Source organism: Dipodomys ordii, unplaced genomic scaffold, assembly GCF_000151885.1.
Source record: "Dipodomys ordii isolate 6190 unplaced genomic scaffold, Dord_2.0 Scaffold18, whole genome shotgun sequence".
In the NCBI taxonomy this organism is placed as follows: domain Eukaryota; kingdom Metazoa; phylum Chordata; class Mammalia; order Rodentia; family Heteromyidae; genus Dipodomys; species Dipodomys ordii.
Window position 1 is genome coordinate 14171177 of NW_012267234.1, and position 15145 is coordinate 14186321.

The 15145-nt window shown below is 45.9% G+C and overlaps 1 protein-coding gene across 1 annotated transcript in view; it reads right to left on the reverse strand.

Moving 5' to 3' along the window:
* Positions 1–3397, reverse strand: part of Adamts18 (ADAM metallopeptidase with thrombospondin type 1 motif, 18) — a 99605-nt gene extending 96208 nt beyond the window's left edge. Inside the window, exon 1 of the mRNA XM_013012695.1 lies at positions 3389–3397. Within this exon, the coding sequence (XP_012868149.1) occupies positions 3389–3397 (9 nt within the window). The remainder of the gene's footprint in view (positions 1–3388) is intronic.
* Between the last annotated feature and the right edge of the window lie 11748 nt (positions 3398–15145).

The window sequence follows — 15145 nt, forward strand, 5'->3', positions numbered from 1 at the left end:
GACCCTCCCGACGCCCGCCCGTCCGTGCGTCCGCCCCGGTCGGTGTCTGAGGCCGGGGGTGGGTGGCGGGTGGGTAGGGGGTAGGGGGTCCCCTCCCTCCCCAGCGCGCCGGGCTCAGCGCCCGCCTCTCCTCCGCGCCCTGATTGGCGACCGGGCTCGTCTGAGCTCCCGTGCTGCGGCGAGGGCGTGGGGTTCCGAGCTGAGGGAGGGGGAGGGAGACACCACCGCCGAGAGAGAGAAGGGGGGGCCTGGGTCAGGCCTGGGATGAGCGCCCTCCTCCCCGGGGAGGGGGTGGCGGGACGGGGCGGGCTCAGGTAGAGGACGCTGCCACGTTTCCTCCGGCCCCTGCCGACTTCGAGTCCCGGCGGGACCGAGAGTGGGGAGAATCTAAAGTTCAGCTCCTAAGCGCCAGGGGTGGCCCGGCCAGGGGAGCCTCCACTCCCCCCCCCCCCATGACAAAGTAGGGCTTGCGAGCACGCACCGTACCCACCCACCCACCCACCCAGGATCCTGTCCAGGGCGGCTAGAGGGCTACAGAGTTGGCACCAGGAGCCAGCACCCCTCCCACGCACACCTCGGTCCTTCTCCTGGGTGCGGGGAGGGGGGGGAGGGAACCATGCTGCCAGTTCTCCACGATTGAATCTTAAGCCCTGGACACCCAGATCCACCACCATCAGCCATAACACACAGAGCCTGTCAGCGCCCTCCTGTACAACCAATGGCGCTGTGCCGGCCGTCCATTCAATTCGTGTATTCGATTCATTTATCCACACTTTCTCCCAAGGCAGTGCCTGGGGCGCAAATAACTTCCGTGGATAACTCAAAAACAGTAATGGAATGAATGAAAAGGATCCCAAACCCCATCACGGGAGAGCATCATAAGGCTCCTAGCAAGGTCACTACTGAATGTAATATACATGCTCAGGCAGATGAGAAGGGGGGAGAGGCGGCTGAGCGAGGGAAGAGAATAAATGTGCACGCAAAGCATCTCTTAGGAGCTGACATGGAAAAAGAAAACAAAAAGACTAGGTCAGCTTTGTTAAGGAAGAGGACTCAGCGTTTGCCTTGATGGGCAAATGACCAGCTGAGCAAGAGTCAGCCACTGCAGGCGGTTGGATGGAAGGACTTGTAAGGCTGTCGAGGAACTAAGATTTCAGCCAATGTATGGTCCTGTGTGTGTGTGTGTGTGTGTGTGTGTGTGTGTGTGTGTGTGTGTGCAGTACAGCATCATGCTGGAGATGGCCACTGTGGGTCTTAGGGTTCCTATGGAATGCAGGTCCTGAACTCAACAGTGGCCAGACTGGAGCGCATTAGGCCACTGTCCCCTGCTAGCATCAAGGAGAACAATAATAAAGACCTTGGACCGCGTGATGCCAGTGAAGGTAGACATACTGCCCTGCTCAGTTCTACAAGGTCTGTGCCAAGCCTAGAATGAATGATAGATTGGCCTATGGATCAACCTTAAGTAGTCTGTTTGAGTGCAACAGGGAACAGGTAAAGAAAGCTAGGGCTGTAGAGTCAGAATGTGACACCTCCTCCTGGTGAGAAATCACCCACAATGCTAGTTTGAAATGCAGATTCCCTGGGTCATATCCATCGCAATTCTGATGTAGCACTGGTGTAGGCCCACGTCTGCATTTGTAGGAGGCATCTACGTGCAGGGGACCCAGGTCACTATTTAATGTGACATCAGGGAAGAGCTGGACATGAAGGGAAACAACAGCAAAAACCCTAACTGTGCTTGAAATTCTGTCACCAAGCAGCATACTGGAAAAAAAGAAGGGGGTGAGGGGTGGGACTGGAGACAACAGCCCAGCCATCAGGAAACGTGAAAGGAAATCAGAGGGGTGGGTGCTTTGTCCAAACTCGTCTGAGAGTAACCTTGTGCCCTCCCTAATTCGTGTGTGCTTGTGTGTGTGTGTGTGTGTGTGTGTATGCACGCTCCAGTGCCGGGGCTTGAACTCAGGGACTCAGGGCTTTCCATTTTTCTTGGTGGATCACATTGGGCCATGACCTGCCCCCTCCCCCACCCCATTCCCTATTCCTTTCCCCTATCTCTACTACTAAAGGCTTGTTTGCCAGACCATGAAAACTAGGCTACTTATTTGCACACACAAACCGAAGGCAAGTTCTAAAGCATTCTGAATCAGGGAAGAGTCTAAAGGGCTGGAAGATGCCAGGAAGGGTAAATGACTTCTGTTTTCAGTGATCATTTTCCCCTGCTCCCCTCCCCATTATGATCCTATGGAGTACAGGATTGTACATCAGCGCTCGGTAAGTATCGGGCTGGGAGGCGGCTAGCGGTGGAGACTGGGAACCCCTGTTAATCAGAAGCACCTGGAAGGTTGTTAGCCATACTCATTCTTGGCATCCCCAGGAATATTCCAATTAAGTCGGTCTGGATTCTGGTGTAACTAAATATATTATCAAACAATCATTGTGACCCACTCTCCTTCTATTTCCACTTGGGTGCCAATACTGCTTTCTTCAAGCCAATAGGATTTAAAGCTCCAGCGATGTTTCTCTCTCCTTCCTTCTTCATGGAGGAAGCCAAGTATAGCACAAAGGATACAGGGTAGACCTGGCACCGAAATCCTTGCTATAGTACCAGCGCTGAGTGATAAAAGACTTTGGTGTTTATTTGTTGTATCTTTTGTTGCGTTTTTGGCTATATTTATTCATAGTTCGTTTGACTTGAGTTTGGGTGGGAGAGGGTGGTCTGCTTTCTCAACTTTCCCTTTCCCTTCTTCTGAATTCAAAGCATGTCACTTTTATGCTGACAGAAATTATTGGCCCAAGAGGTGGGACCTGGATGCAAATGTGACTATTACAACCTGCGGTGTGCTGGATTGCATTTCCCATCACCCCCTCTCCCCGGCCCCCAGCAGGGCAGAGCCATTCCCAGTGCCCAGCCTGGCTTGATATCTTCTCCTCTCTTAGACCCATTCTTACTTTGGATTGAAGAACTGAGTAAGAGCAAAAAGGTATTCCACCTAGAGCCATGAACTGCATTGCCCTGTCTAATTTCCTGATTTCCTTGTGTCCCTCCATTTCCTCAGTATCTTTCCAGGCACTCGTTCTATCTCACGAATTCCGTTACCTGGACAGTGGCATGCCAAGGTGAACACATTACATCCACAGCCACTTCCCGCTCACTTCTCACCAACCTACTGCTTGGCTCCTAAGCCCAGCCAGGCAAAAGGGCCTTAAAGTAGAAGTGCAAGGAATGTTGTAACTGAATGAGTGGATATATAGAAACAGAAAGGCAGAGATTCTACTCCATTCACAAAAACAGAATCATTCAAAATGTCAGAGAGAATGAGCCAACCCTCGCAGTTATCTTCTTTAAAGAATTGCACCATTTGAAATGATAACTATAAACACATACCGACACCATCCTTTCGCTTTTTCAGTCAAGGCTTGCACTCTACCACTTGAGCCACACCTCCACTTCTAGCTTTTTACTGGTTAAGCGGAGATAAGAGTCTTAGGGACTTTCCTGCTCAGGCTAGCTTTGAACTGTAAATCCTTAGATCTGAACCTCCTGAGTGGTTAGGATTACAGGTGTGAGCCTGCCCTCGATAAGCCTCCATTTCCTCACCCACAAGAGGGTAAAAATGCTAAGATCACTTTACATGGATGCACGGTGATTTGTCTTACCTAGGTGGAGGTGATCACCCTGTGAGACGGGTCAGTCTCCACTATAATTTGAACCCTAACAGACCGTGAACATCAAGCTCAGTGTCAGTGTAGGTGCTGGTAAAGTGGCAGTTTTGTGAACCTTCTCTCCCCATCCTTTCTCTTCCATCCTCCTGTGTGCTGTGGTGGGGTATGGGAAGGGTGAGTCTCTGTTCCCAGGGTGCCAGCTGTTGTGATCTGGAGAAACCTCACCCAATAGGATGTCTACAGATGCAACATTCCCATCTAATTTAGACATTTCTAATTTTAAGCATGCTCCAAGGTCACAGCACCCTTGACTTATGGGCAGAAGCCAAACACCTACCAGGATCTGCCCCTTCCAGACACTCTGCCTTCCCCACTACACAGCCAGTCCCACTAGACGTGTGGTGTGGGGGCTGTGACCCGTCACACAGGCCATTCGTTTCCAGAAGCTGGGGAACTATTGGGCCCTGGCATTTCCACAACACTTCAGGGCCCACATTTTAAGAAGAGGATCATTTAAAACCAATGACTGAATCTCAATCCACTTTTTTATTTCGGTGTAAGGAATGAAAAAGTCTGAGGTACCTGAGAAATAATAGCAGAAGGTATGGGCGAGGAGTGTATTTCTTTGCGGGATCTATGTAGAGGGGTTCTCATCTGGTTGTCAAGACAGCAAACACTTGGTATTGTTCTTTCTCAGGAGTTCTATCTTCCTCTGCCAGTAGATGGGATGTCTTGCATTTCAGATGGTCGGGGAGCCCTTGGGAAATGTGTGAAAAGCTCACAATACATGGCCCGAGGCCATCAGAGCCCACTTGTGCCTGCCCAGCGGTGTGGGATGTTTTTATGTGCACTGCAGTCAAAGCTTCCATCTCACTGGACAAAGCGAGGAAGCGCTTCCATGGTGGGTGGCCCCAATTAAACCCTGGGCCTACAGAGTTTCCGCCCAGGCTGACTGGACGTTCGCCAGGGCTGATTAGAGAGCAGGTACCTCAAATGGCCCGGTGCTGCCATAATGAAAAAGCCCTGGAAACAAAAAACAAAACTGCTAAATGACAGAGAGAAAAATCATTACAATTGAAATGCCCAACCCCCCTCCTTACACACACACACACACACACACACACACACACACACACACTTCTTCAGAATTGCCTAAATATCGCTTTGCTTGGTGTGTTTAACCATATAGTAAATGAAAGAGCTCTTGCAAACACACAATCTTCAGCACATTGCTTTAATTAGGAAACGTTTATTTTTGGTTTAAAAGCACACAAAGACAACAAAAACAAAACAACTCTCCCACCCCCCTGTAAAAGCACATTAATTACCACAGATGCATTTAGAACCAACTGATAGATCTTATATAGAGAATTTATAGGTATTACTGAATTTTAAAATATTTACTTTTGATGATGACCAAAAAAAAAAACACCAAAAAACAATAGAAGCTCTTCTTGAAAAGCCTTCAAATATGTTGGAAAATGTGGAGAGACCAAGAATAATTCATCCGGCCCTAGTGGTTGAAGCCTGTAATCCTTGCTACTTGGGGGGCAAAGAACAGATCTGTTCAAGGCCAGCCTGGGTTAAATTTTTTTTTAAGTTCCTGAGACTTCATTTCAACCCATGGCTGGGCGTGTGCCTGCCATCTCCAGCCACACAGGGAGTCACAAACGGGAGGCTCACAATCCAGTCCAGTGAGTTACCTTGAAAATGACCGATGCAAAAAAAGAAAAAGGTTGGGGGCATAGCTCAAGTGGTAGAGCACTTGCCAAACAAGCACCAAAAGGCCCTGAGTTCAATCCTTAGTATTACCAAACAGAAAATAAGACAGATCAGTCCATCATCCACTCCCTCAAGAGCCCAATAAATATGAGCTAAGAAGAATTCCTTCTGGAAGCACTGTTTGATGGCGTTGAGATTGGTTTATACACACTCTTATACGCATGTTGTTTGACTAGCATTATATTCAGAGTAATCGCAGGTACTATTGTTCCCTGAGCCATCACTGTTAATGATGGGGATATCATCCATTAAAGGAGTATAATGGATGCATTTACTGCAATGCAGAAGGACCCCTGACGAGGGACAGCATAGCTGTCCAACAGCCATCTGTGAGCACCACACAATGGAGAAGGGAGGAAGAGACTGGCATCTCTAGAGTTATTTGAAGCCAAGCTTATATTTTTCCCCCAATAAAGTCCTTCATCCTACCCTCCCCCCGCTGCAGAACTGAAGGTCGTGTGATGACCAACGTTCTTCAACACATCAGGCAACTGGGATCCCTTGCTGGGTTAGGTCAGAGGTCAAAGCCACGGACCAGGCATAAGCTCTGGATCTGTCCTTTTCACTTCATTTTTATTGCTCACCTATGTAGAAGCACCCAAGCTGCACGGTTTAAAAGATAGTTACCTCTGACCTTGCAAATGTTAGGTGACTTGTGTGTGTGTGTGTGTGTGTGTGTGTGTGTGTGGTCTGTGTGTGCACCAGCACTGAGACTAAAACTCAAGGCCTGGGTGCAGACTGTCTCTTAGCTTTCCAAAGCGGTTAACTATGGAAAGCATGTAACAGGATGGAAAATAAACCATTTAACACACGTGAAAGAGGAGAGTGGGCATGGAAAGGGCACATCTCTCTGCACCACTGGGTATGTTCTGATCTGTGTTGGTATCGTCCTCCTTTCAGTCTTGTAACAGCTCTCGGAGACAAGTGATGTATATAGCCATCGAGAAACTCCAACCAAGTCTTTTTCCATCTGTTTTTTTGCTCCTCTCGGTGTCCTCCAGATGGCAGTTGGCATTGTCCCTTTCAATGACCACAAATGATGTGATCCCTAAATCCTGCCTACCGTACAAAGCGACCCTGACGTCCTGGCCTGAGATTTGAATAGCTTCACAGGGACCTGCTCCCTCCCGTGTTTGCACACATCCACCAACTCTGCCCATCCCCTCTTCTTACCTTGCTGGGTTCTCTCGGGTCCTGCATCAACCAAGATGTAGAACAGGACTGTGTTCCCTGCTCTAAACCACACCAGGAAGGCATCTGCAGGCTTCGCAGTTCCCAATAAAGTTTGGAGATCCAGATTGGCCTTTTTGTTATTGTGCTACAATGCACATCTCCTAAAATTTGCACATTTAGCCATGTGCAAATGTACCAGTGAGTGCCACTAAGTGGACGCGCAATAGCGTGCAACCATCACCACCAGACGAGTTTTATATCACACAGGTGGAACCGGATTTACAGTGAGTATCAGATATCCCTTCCTCACAAGCCATTCGGCCACCCACCAGGCAGCTTAAGGTCCCATGTCCCCTAAACTCCCCTTCTCCTTTTCCCTTTATTTTGTACAGTACTATTAGCTGCCCCCCCTCCATCACACACTCTAACCCAGGCCCATCTGCACATATCAAGTAACTTGTTAATGTGCCCGGAAGAAATAAAAGGTAGTTCTTTTCCTTCTCTTATTCTTTGGTGTAGCAGACGCTGTGTCTGCTCATTCATTGCCCACCAGTATAAGGCAGTGGGGCAAGACAGAGGAAGAGGAGGCAAGAGGGAGGGGCAGGCTTCCTCCTCATGGCGACACAGAATACGCATTTTGATCTGAAGGCACACCATGAGCCATTGGTTTGGGCTTCACACAACTACCACAAGATGTTGTCAATTTTTAAACTATAAATGCTACCAAGCCTTCTCTCAGCCATGGAGCTGGGAGGGAAGCCAAGCCTGGGCTTCTCATCACAGGCTTGGACTGACCTAAGGGGTCTATTTATAAATATAATAAATAGGAGGTCAGTCCAATCGGCCACAACTGGAGGAACGCATCATTTGGTATCAGCTGAGCTCAGATTTCTGCATGGGAACCTTTCAAACCTCCACCATGGGTAGCATCCCTTCCCCTGTCTCTTCCAACATCTGTCATAGGACCCAGTAAATTAAACAAAACAAAAAAAGACTACCCTGCTGGACTTTGGGACCCTAAAATCCATTTGTGTTTAGTTTATTTCTAATGGTGGCTTCTCCTCTCCTCTCCCCACTTTCCTCTCTTCTCCTCCACGCTTTCCTTGAAAAAGTCATACTATTTATCATAGTATTTATATCAGAAGGCTGTTGTAGAGATTATCTTATTTTGTGTATTTCATGACTCCACCAGTGTAGAATTCTAAGAGTGATCTTTGCTGTGGTTGATGGTTTGGACAAGATGCTAGATCATCATCTTAAATGAAAAGGAAGACCGGAAGTCTGAAAGGGGCCATGATTGCAGAAATCTAGGGTGCCAGGTTATGTCCTGGGGATGAGAAGCTTTCTGAAGACCTGCTGGTGGGGGGGGGAGGGAGAGGGAAAGGGGGAGGCAGGCAGAGAAAGGAAGAGATGTGCTGAAAAACTCAACAAATAGCAGCAAAGAGGAAGAGAGAATTCTAGGAAATGGCACTAATAATAAACTTAGACCAAATCATGAGAGAGAACTTCTTGGACTTTCTATCAATTTCTTTCCCATAAACATTTCTATCTCTTCACACAAAGGAAGAATGCTCTCTGGCCTTTCATTTTTACCAGGAAGTAGGAAGCAAGAATAGTAAGGGGAAATCACCATAGGGAACCTGGAAAGCAGCAAGCCCATCCAGACTGGATGCCTGTGTGATCGCAAGTGAAGGAGCGAGGAAAGGGTGGTTGAGTGGAACCACTGCCTTAGACTCCACTGGGCTTTTAGACAATAGGACTTGGTGCTGGACACCACTGAAGAGGCCCCCAGCCAAAGCCAGGACCTACCCCAGGACCGCTCCGGCCCGCTTGGGACCAGACCACCCTGCAGGAAGAGACTTCAGCCCACAGACACTGCTTCCTCCATCAGCTGGCCTTCCTAGGGCTAAATGTTTGTGAGGTGAATTATTTGTTTTAATGTTTCATAGAACAAACATAAATCTTCTGTCTATTGAGAGTAGGCATGCCTACTCTCAAACACATCTTTTGGGTAAACAGGATGTCACCTCTCTACCTCTGAGCTTTAACCTGAGCATCCTATCGTAGTATTCTCTCAACCAGTGAACTGGGTGACATGCAGGCGTGTCAGAAAGGCCCCTCACTGGAACAGTTAATCTCCCACTCCACCCCACTTCCCTCTCCCAGATGTCCTATTATCTTGTTTGGTTTTATGTGAAAGCATAGATCTAAGCTTTTTGACTGTTTGCCCCTCTGTCTTCTTTTTGTAGCCACTAGTCCGGGACCATAAGACGTGAGCACTGTCACCCTGTGTGAACAGGACGTCTCTAAGGGGAGCTCAAAGCAGAGAGAGAGCTGGACCTATGGTCTACCCTCACCACGACAAGCCTGCTCTCATCCCCGCAGCAAAGCAGAGGACGTGAAGACTGAGCCTCAGTGCTTGGACCCTAGCCAGCCAGTGGGGCATCTTTAGGTAGGACCTGAACTAGTAATCCAGCAGGGCAGACAGAGGTGAGGGGGGAGTCAGGATCCTACCTGAGTGCTCTGTAGGTGGCCAGAGGGCATTTGACTGAGATCCAAGAGAGGCACCTGGCTCTTGGCTGGCGTGGTGCCAGCTTCGAGGGTAAGCTTGCCCTGAATGACAGCGTCTGGACTCTGCTCGTGCTTGATTGTTGTGTGATTCCTTAGAATTAATTCCTCAGTGAAAGATGTTTGAAACTTAAACCTCCCCATCCTCCCTCCCTCTTGGATTTTTAGTTGCAGGCACTTGTCCCTGTGGAGAATCAGGAGCGACTCTGCCCCCCCCCCACCCGAAGCAAATCACTGCTGGAAACAGAATCCCCTGAGCAATGCCACACACGTTTGCTGACATACCAAAGTGTCTCCTGGGGCTCTCAGGAAGAAGCAAGGTTGTCTCCCATAGATTCATTCCATCTCCCATAGATTCATTCCATCTCCCATAGATTCTTTCCATCTCCCATAGATTCAATGCCATGTCTGCTACAGTAAACGAGGAGGAGCTGGCTCCTCACGACTGTTTAAGAACACAGAGACTCAAAAACTGTCTTCCAAAACTGTGTATGGATTGCAACTGAAGTTCTTCAAGTGCAGAGCCCAGCCGAGCAGTATCACTAGGTAACTCCCCAGATGTGCATATTTTATGGGTGTGTATTAATTGCACACACAAGGGGTTTCATCGTTGCCACACATCACACAAGGTATTTTGATCATATTCGCCTTCCACAATGGATAGCCCATCACCTACAGTGTCAGAAACAACGGAGCCCAGCCCTCTCTCTTAACAACTTGGAGGGTGATTCCAGTCTCCACCAAAACATTTTAGAATCCCTATTCTCAAGACAAAGATTGGGGGGGGTTGTTCCCACAAATGATAGAACATAAAAGAGTTGTAAAAGGATGCAATAACCCTATCGCACTTTGCCACAAAGTATTTGTTCTAATATTTATTAAATTGCTATTATGTTTTGGCTGGATTGTAGGCATAGGATAGGGATAATAATGAGTAAAATGGAATACAGCCAGGTGCCAGGTTCATGCCTATAATCTTGGCTACTCAGGAGGCTGAGATCTGATCATTAAAGTCTGAAGCCAGTCTGGGCAGAAAAGTCCATAAAACTCTTATCATCTTTTGAACAACAAAAACCCAAAGTGATGGTACAGCTCAAGTGGTAGAGTGCCTTGCACAAAACAAAAGCAAAGGGTGAACTTACACACACACACACACACACACATACACACAGAGTAGCTGAAGAAGACGAAATACTTTAGTAAGTATAGAATTGGGGAATTTGAAAGAAAATAAAATATCAAGTATCATTTTGATTACATTTATTAAAGAATAAGAAAAACAATAGGAATAGCAAAATCAGAAGGATAGAATTCTTGGAAATGGAGTCCAACTACTTACATGCCAATGTGTGTTGCCAAATCTGTGTACCTTTTGCACTACTTAGTAGTAATACAACTTGACTTCCTTCACACACTTAATGACCTAAGGTGTTAGGCTACGAAATTTCTGCAGGCTCTGGGTATCCCCGAGAACCTTCTGGAGTGCCTGAAATGGAATGTGTTTCTCACATGGAGGCCTCAAGTTCAAATGGAGGGGTGCGGAGAGAAGGTTAAAGCAATCAAACAATGACCTTGCGGCTTGACGCCAGCCTGGTCACCTCCAATATCTTGTTTGAGCTTCCCAAAGAATCCCAGTAAGTCAGGACTTGGGCTACCCTGAAACCCTGGTGTCTGCCAGACCCCGTGTCTCTCCGTGACATGTGTGGGGACAACCACTGGGGATCCATCCTATCATGCTTCACGTCTGCACATTTTATGTGCAACTAGCTCTGAAGTTAAACATCAAGCAGGTTCCCATCAGAAAGAGAAGGAGCCGCAAAATAAAACACCCTAAAGCCAACAATGGACTTTAGAACATGTAACACTCTGGCTTTATGTACACAGGCAAAAAAATATATATTAATGAAGCAAAGCCCAACTGTTCAGTTTCATGGAGAAAAAAAAAGGGTAAGACTGAGTCGGGCCTGTTCCTATGTCTTCTCTGTGGTCCAATTAATCAAATCAGAATGGATCTCAAACTGGTAGCCACTTGCCAAACCTGCAAGAAGTATGTCTGATTTTGATTATTAAATAAACAACTCCTCTAAAAAAGGAAGCATTATGGGGGGAAAGATATGCATTTTCTTCCCCCTGAATTGCAGTGTTTTTCACTTCTCCCATAAATTAGTGCTGGGTGCAAATAGCTAGAAATTGAGAATCTATCAAGACAGACTATTCCAACACAAAATACCCAAATGCCCGTATCATCACTTTAAAATTTGGGGGGGGGGTATTTTCTTGTCTTACATTTTAAAGCCAATAGTTAGGGCACATTGTTGATTGAGATTTGGCTTACATATTTCTTTATACAGTTTGGTACACATTTTTCCCCTCTTTTAATGTGAAAGCTTTAGTTGCTAACTGAATTCAACTTCGATGTTAGTCTTTTGTGTTGTTTTTATAATTCTTTCTATCATAATCAGATAAGGCTGGTTCATACAGCCTCAAAGTAGCCTGGTATTAGAAGAACTAATTAATTTAGATTGCAAGGTCAGAGCCCTGTCAGTTTCTTGTTACCTGTGGGAGAGTATGTCCTGCATTTACTCACCTGACTTTTGTATCTATCTCGTAGCCAGTAGCAATACTTCCCGTGATTGTTGCCACAGACAGAGAAATGGGTATTCTCTGTGATTGGAAAATAAATAAAATACCCTGTAAGGATATGTACAACTCTCAACCAAGCTCTCTTCTGGAGAGTATGTGAAAAGGCATGTTGGTAGGATGAGAGAGGACTCCTATTTGGGTATTTTTACATTCCAAATATTTGGATTTGGTGCCTTAAAATGTCATAACTGTCCAAAAGTTAAAAGACATTTCAATGATAAAATTGCAACAACAACAACAAAAAACCAAGAAGGGTCCAAGAGAGAATTTTTGGTCTGTGATTTGTATATATTTAACCAAGTAGAACAGAAATGGTCCACTTCCTCTTGAGCTGTTGGCTTTCTACTAGGGACAGCCTGGTGTCTACAATGGGCTGTGGCGTGATGAAATGGGAATTGGCAAGCCTTGGAAATCCTGGCCCAGTGACTCGAGTGGCAGAGTGACAGCCTTGCGTAGAACAGCCAAAGAAGAGTGGGAGGCCTGGAGTTCTGCCTCCAGTCCTGGGGTGTGCACGCACACCTGCACGCATGCACGCGCGCGCACACACACACGCATGCACACACACACACACACACATACACACACACACACACAAGAGCAGAAAAATACTCAGCAGATCTCATGATTTAAAGAGGATGGATGGAAACACAGGACTGACTGGAAGCTTCTCCACATCCATAGAGCTGTGTGGTGCTGAAACAGGAATTTCTTTTAGATGAACCTTAGTCAAAAATGTGTGTAATATATTCACAAATTGTTCAAATTTTAAGGGCCCTCATTGTTCTGGGTTTGAAAAGTCAGATTACTTCTCCATGATTCTATGCTGTGTCTATATCTCTCATGTTGAAATTCTTGAACTCATTACTAACTTCCAAAGTAGGATGACCTCTCCTTATCAAAGTCTACTTTCCAGTTTCGGTCTGTGCTGCCCGGCTGATGATCTTCTTGTATCTTGGCTCTGTCGTGTATGTATTAACAATCTCTCTTCACTTTGTGGCAGCTGAAAATGTGATAGGCATACTTTCAACCCAAGGAACTGAGGAGGTGGGGGAGCGCGCACCAACAGGACAGGGCCAGAAAGGGATCCCTGTGTCACTTTTCTGTAGACCTCCCACCAAGTTGACAAGGAGCCATTAATCACGCCTGGCTGGAGAGAACGAGTTGGTCCTTGATGTCATCCAGCAGAACTGCCATTCCATTCGCATGTCACCATCAGGGAAACAATGTTATCGAATGCTTCCCTGAAACCAAGACATCCTGGTCCTTGTGCTACCAACCCCAGAGGCAAACCATCAATAGAGGAGGAAGCACAGACCACATCAGTACCAGCCATTATTCATGCAGACGCATCCACGTAATAACCAACTCTTGGCTCTTCAAAGAAGAGTGATTCCCTTTAAAAGAAAAAATAAGCTACTTCTCTGGTTGTCCAGAGTGGCTTGAAGAACATCTGAATGGTGTTCGTCTGTCAGCATCTTTTCTATTCTCTAATAAAATTCAGAAGTTATAGAAAATGACTCTAATGAATCCTCAGACTTCAGAATTGTTTTCATAAGCCCTGAAGGAAGGGATCGGCTTTTGAGGCATATGATCCTTATTTTCTTTGCTTTCTAGAAGAGTGGTTTAGGCTCTCCAAAAATCTATTTGATCTCTTTGCTGCTAGAAGAATGGTGTCATGGAGTGTCACTGCCAAATAAGTGAGGAAGAGAAACAGAACAGTAGCTTTTAGCAAACTCGTTTACCAAACATGGCTCAGCTCTTCTTACTCATCTTCCTTGGGCTATTTCTGATTACTTGTTGCATTTTAAGAGCACGGGAGTGATTTTAGACATGTCCCATGTCTCCACCAGCTTCTGGAACACAATCAGTCCTCAGGACAATGTTGAAAAGCAGTCAGCTTTTGTTTAGAAACTTGCACACATCACCAATTTGAAATTGTGGACATTTATAATTTTTGGGGGGGGGTCCGGTCATGAGGCCTAAACTCTGGGCCTAGGCTCTGTCCCTCAGCTCTTCAGCTCAAGGCTAGCACTCTACCACTTGAGCCACAGTGCCACTTCTGGGTTTTTTCTTTTTGCTTATGTGGTGCTGGCCTCAGGCATGCAAGGCAAGTGCTCTACCACTGAGCCACCTTCCCAGCCCTGGACATTTATAATTTTTAAACCAGGGTCAAAATAGGTTGTGCTACTGAAACCTTGAAAGGCTAGAGACAGTGTAGTCTTTAACTTTGTGTAAATATGAAAAAAGCCTAACCATATTTGGAAATAATTTTTGTCATTTATTTGAATTATTCCATAATGCTATTTCCCTGGAGAGAGGCTAAGGTCACACTGGATGAATATTTTTATTCTTCTTAATGTGAATTGCCAACATTTAAAATAATTTGTGGTGCTACTGATCACTTACAAATGTTGCTGAAAACTACATTTGTATAATATTTACTAAGTTATGTATGTTATATACACATACGTCCTTTCTTGTACCAGTATTAGGGCTGGAACTCTGGTCCTATGTGCTGTCCCTTAACTTTTTTGCTTAAGGTTGGCATTCTATCATTTGAGCCACACCTCCACTTTTGGCTTTTTGCTGATTAACTGGAGAAAAGAGTCTCGTGTACTTTTCTGGCCCCAACCATGTATGTAATCTTGTGTGTGTTCTTTTTTTAAATAACTTGCTCTTTTATATTCCACCAAGCCTTCCTTTGTAGCTTGCAGGTATTTAGACAGCATATAAACTGTGGCATTTGTAATACCAATTTTTTCAATAGAAAATTAAAAAAAATATTCTATAAAGTTTTGTTACTCTCTTTATGTAAGAATTTGCAAGCTGGCAACCTGAACAGTTTTCCCTTTGTAGTATCCCCCTCATACATTTCCCAAAGAGCTGGGTTTTTTTTATGTTAACTAGATCACAACTACATATAAGTCAACAATGGCAACTTCAGACTTCATAAAATTGTACCAAAATATGGAACACCTTTAACGACAATCACTAAGTTGAACGCTGGTGGTTTAGATATATAGGCCTGGCTACGCAAGAGGCTGAAATCTGAGAATCGAGGTTCAAAGCCAGCCTTGGCAGGTAAGTCTATGAGATGCCTATCTCCAACTAATCACCAAATCGCCAGAAGTGGAGCTGTGGCTCAAGGTGGTAGAATGCCAACTGTGAATGGAAACAGCTAAGCAAGAGTAGTACAAGGCCCTGAGTTCAAGTCTCAGTGCTGGCTAAACAGAACACCTCAACCATTATTTCTACCACAAAAATTATTTGAAGCCCTCTGTTTAGAACATGAGCACAGACTCCAGGAAGATTC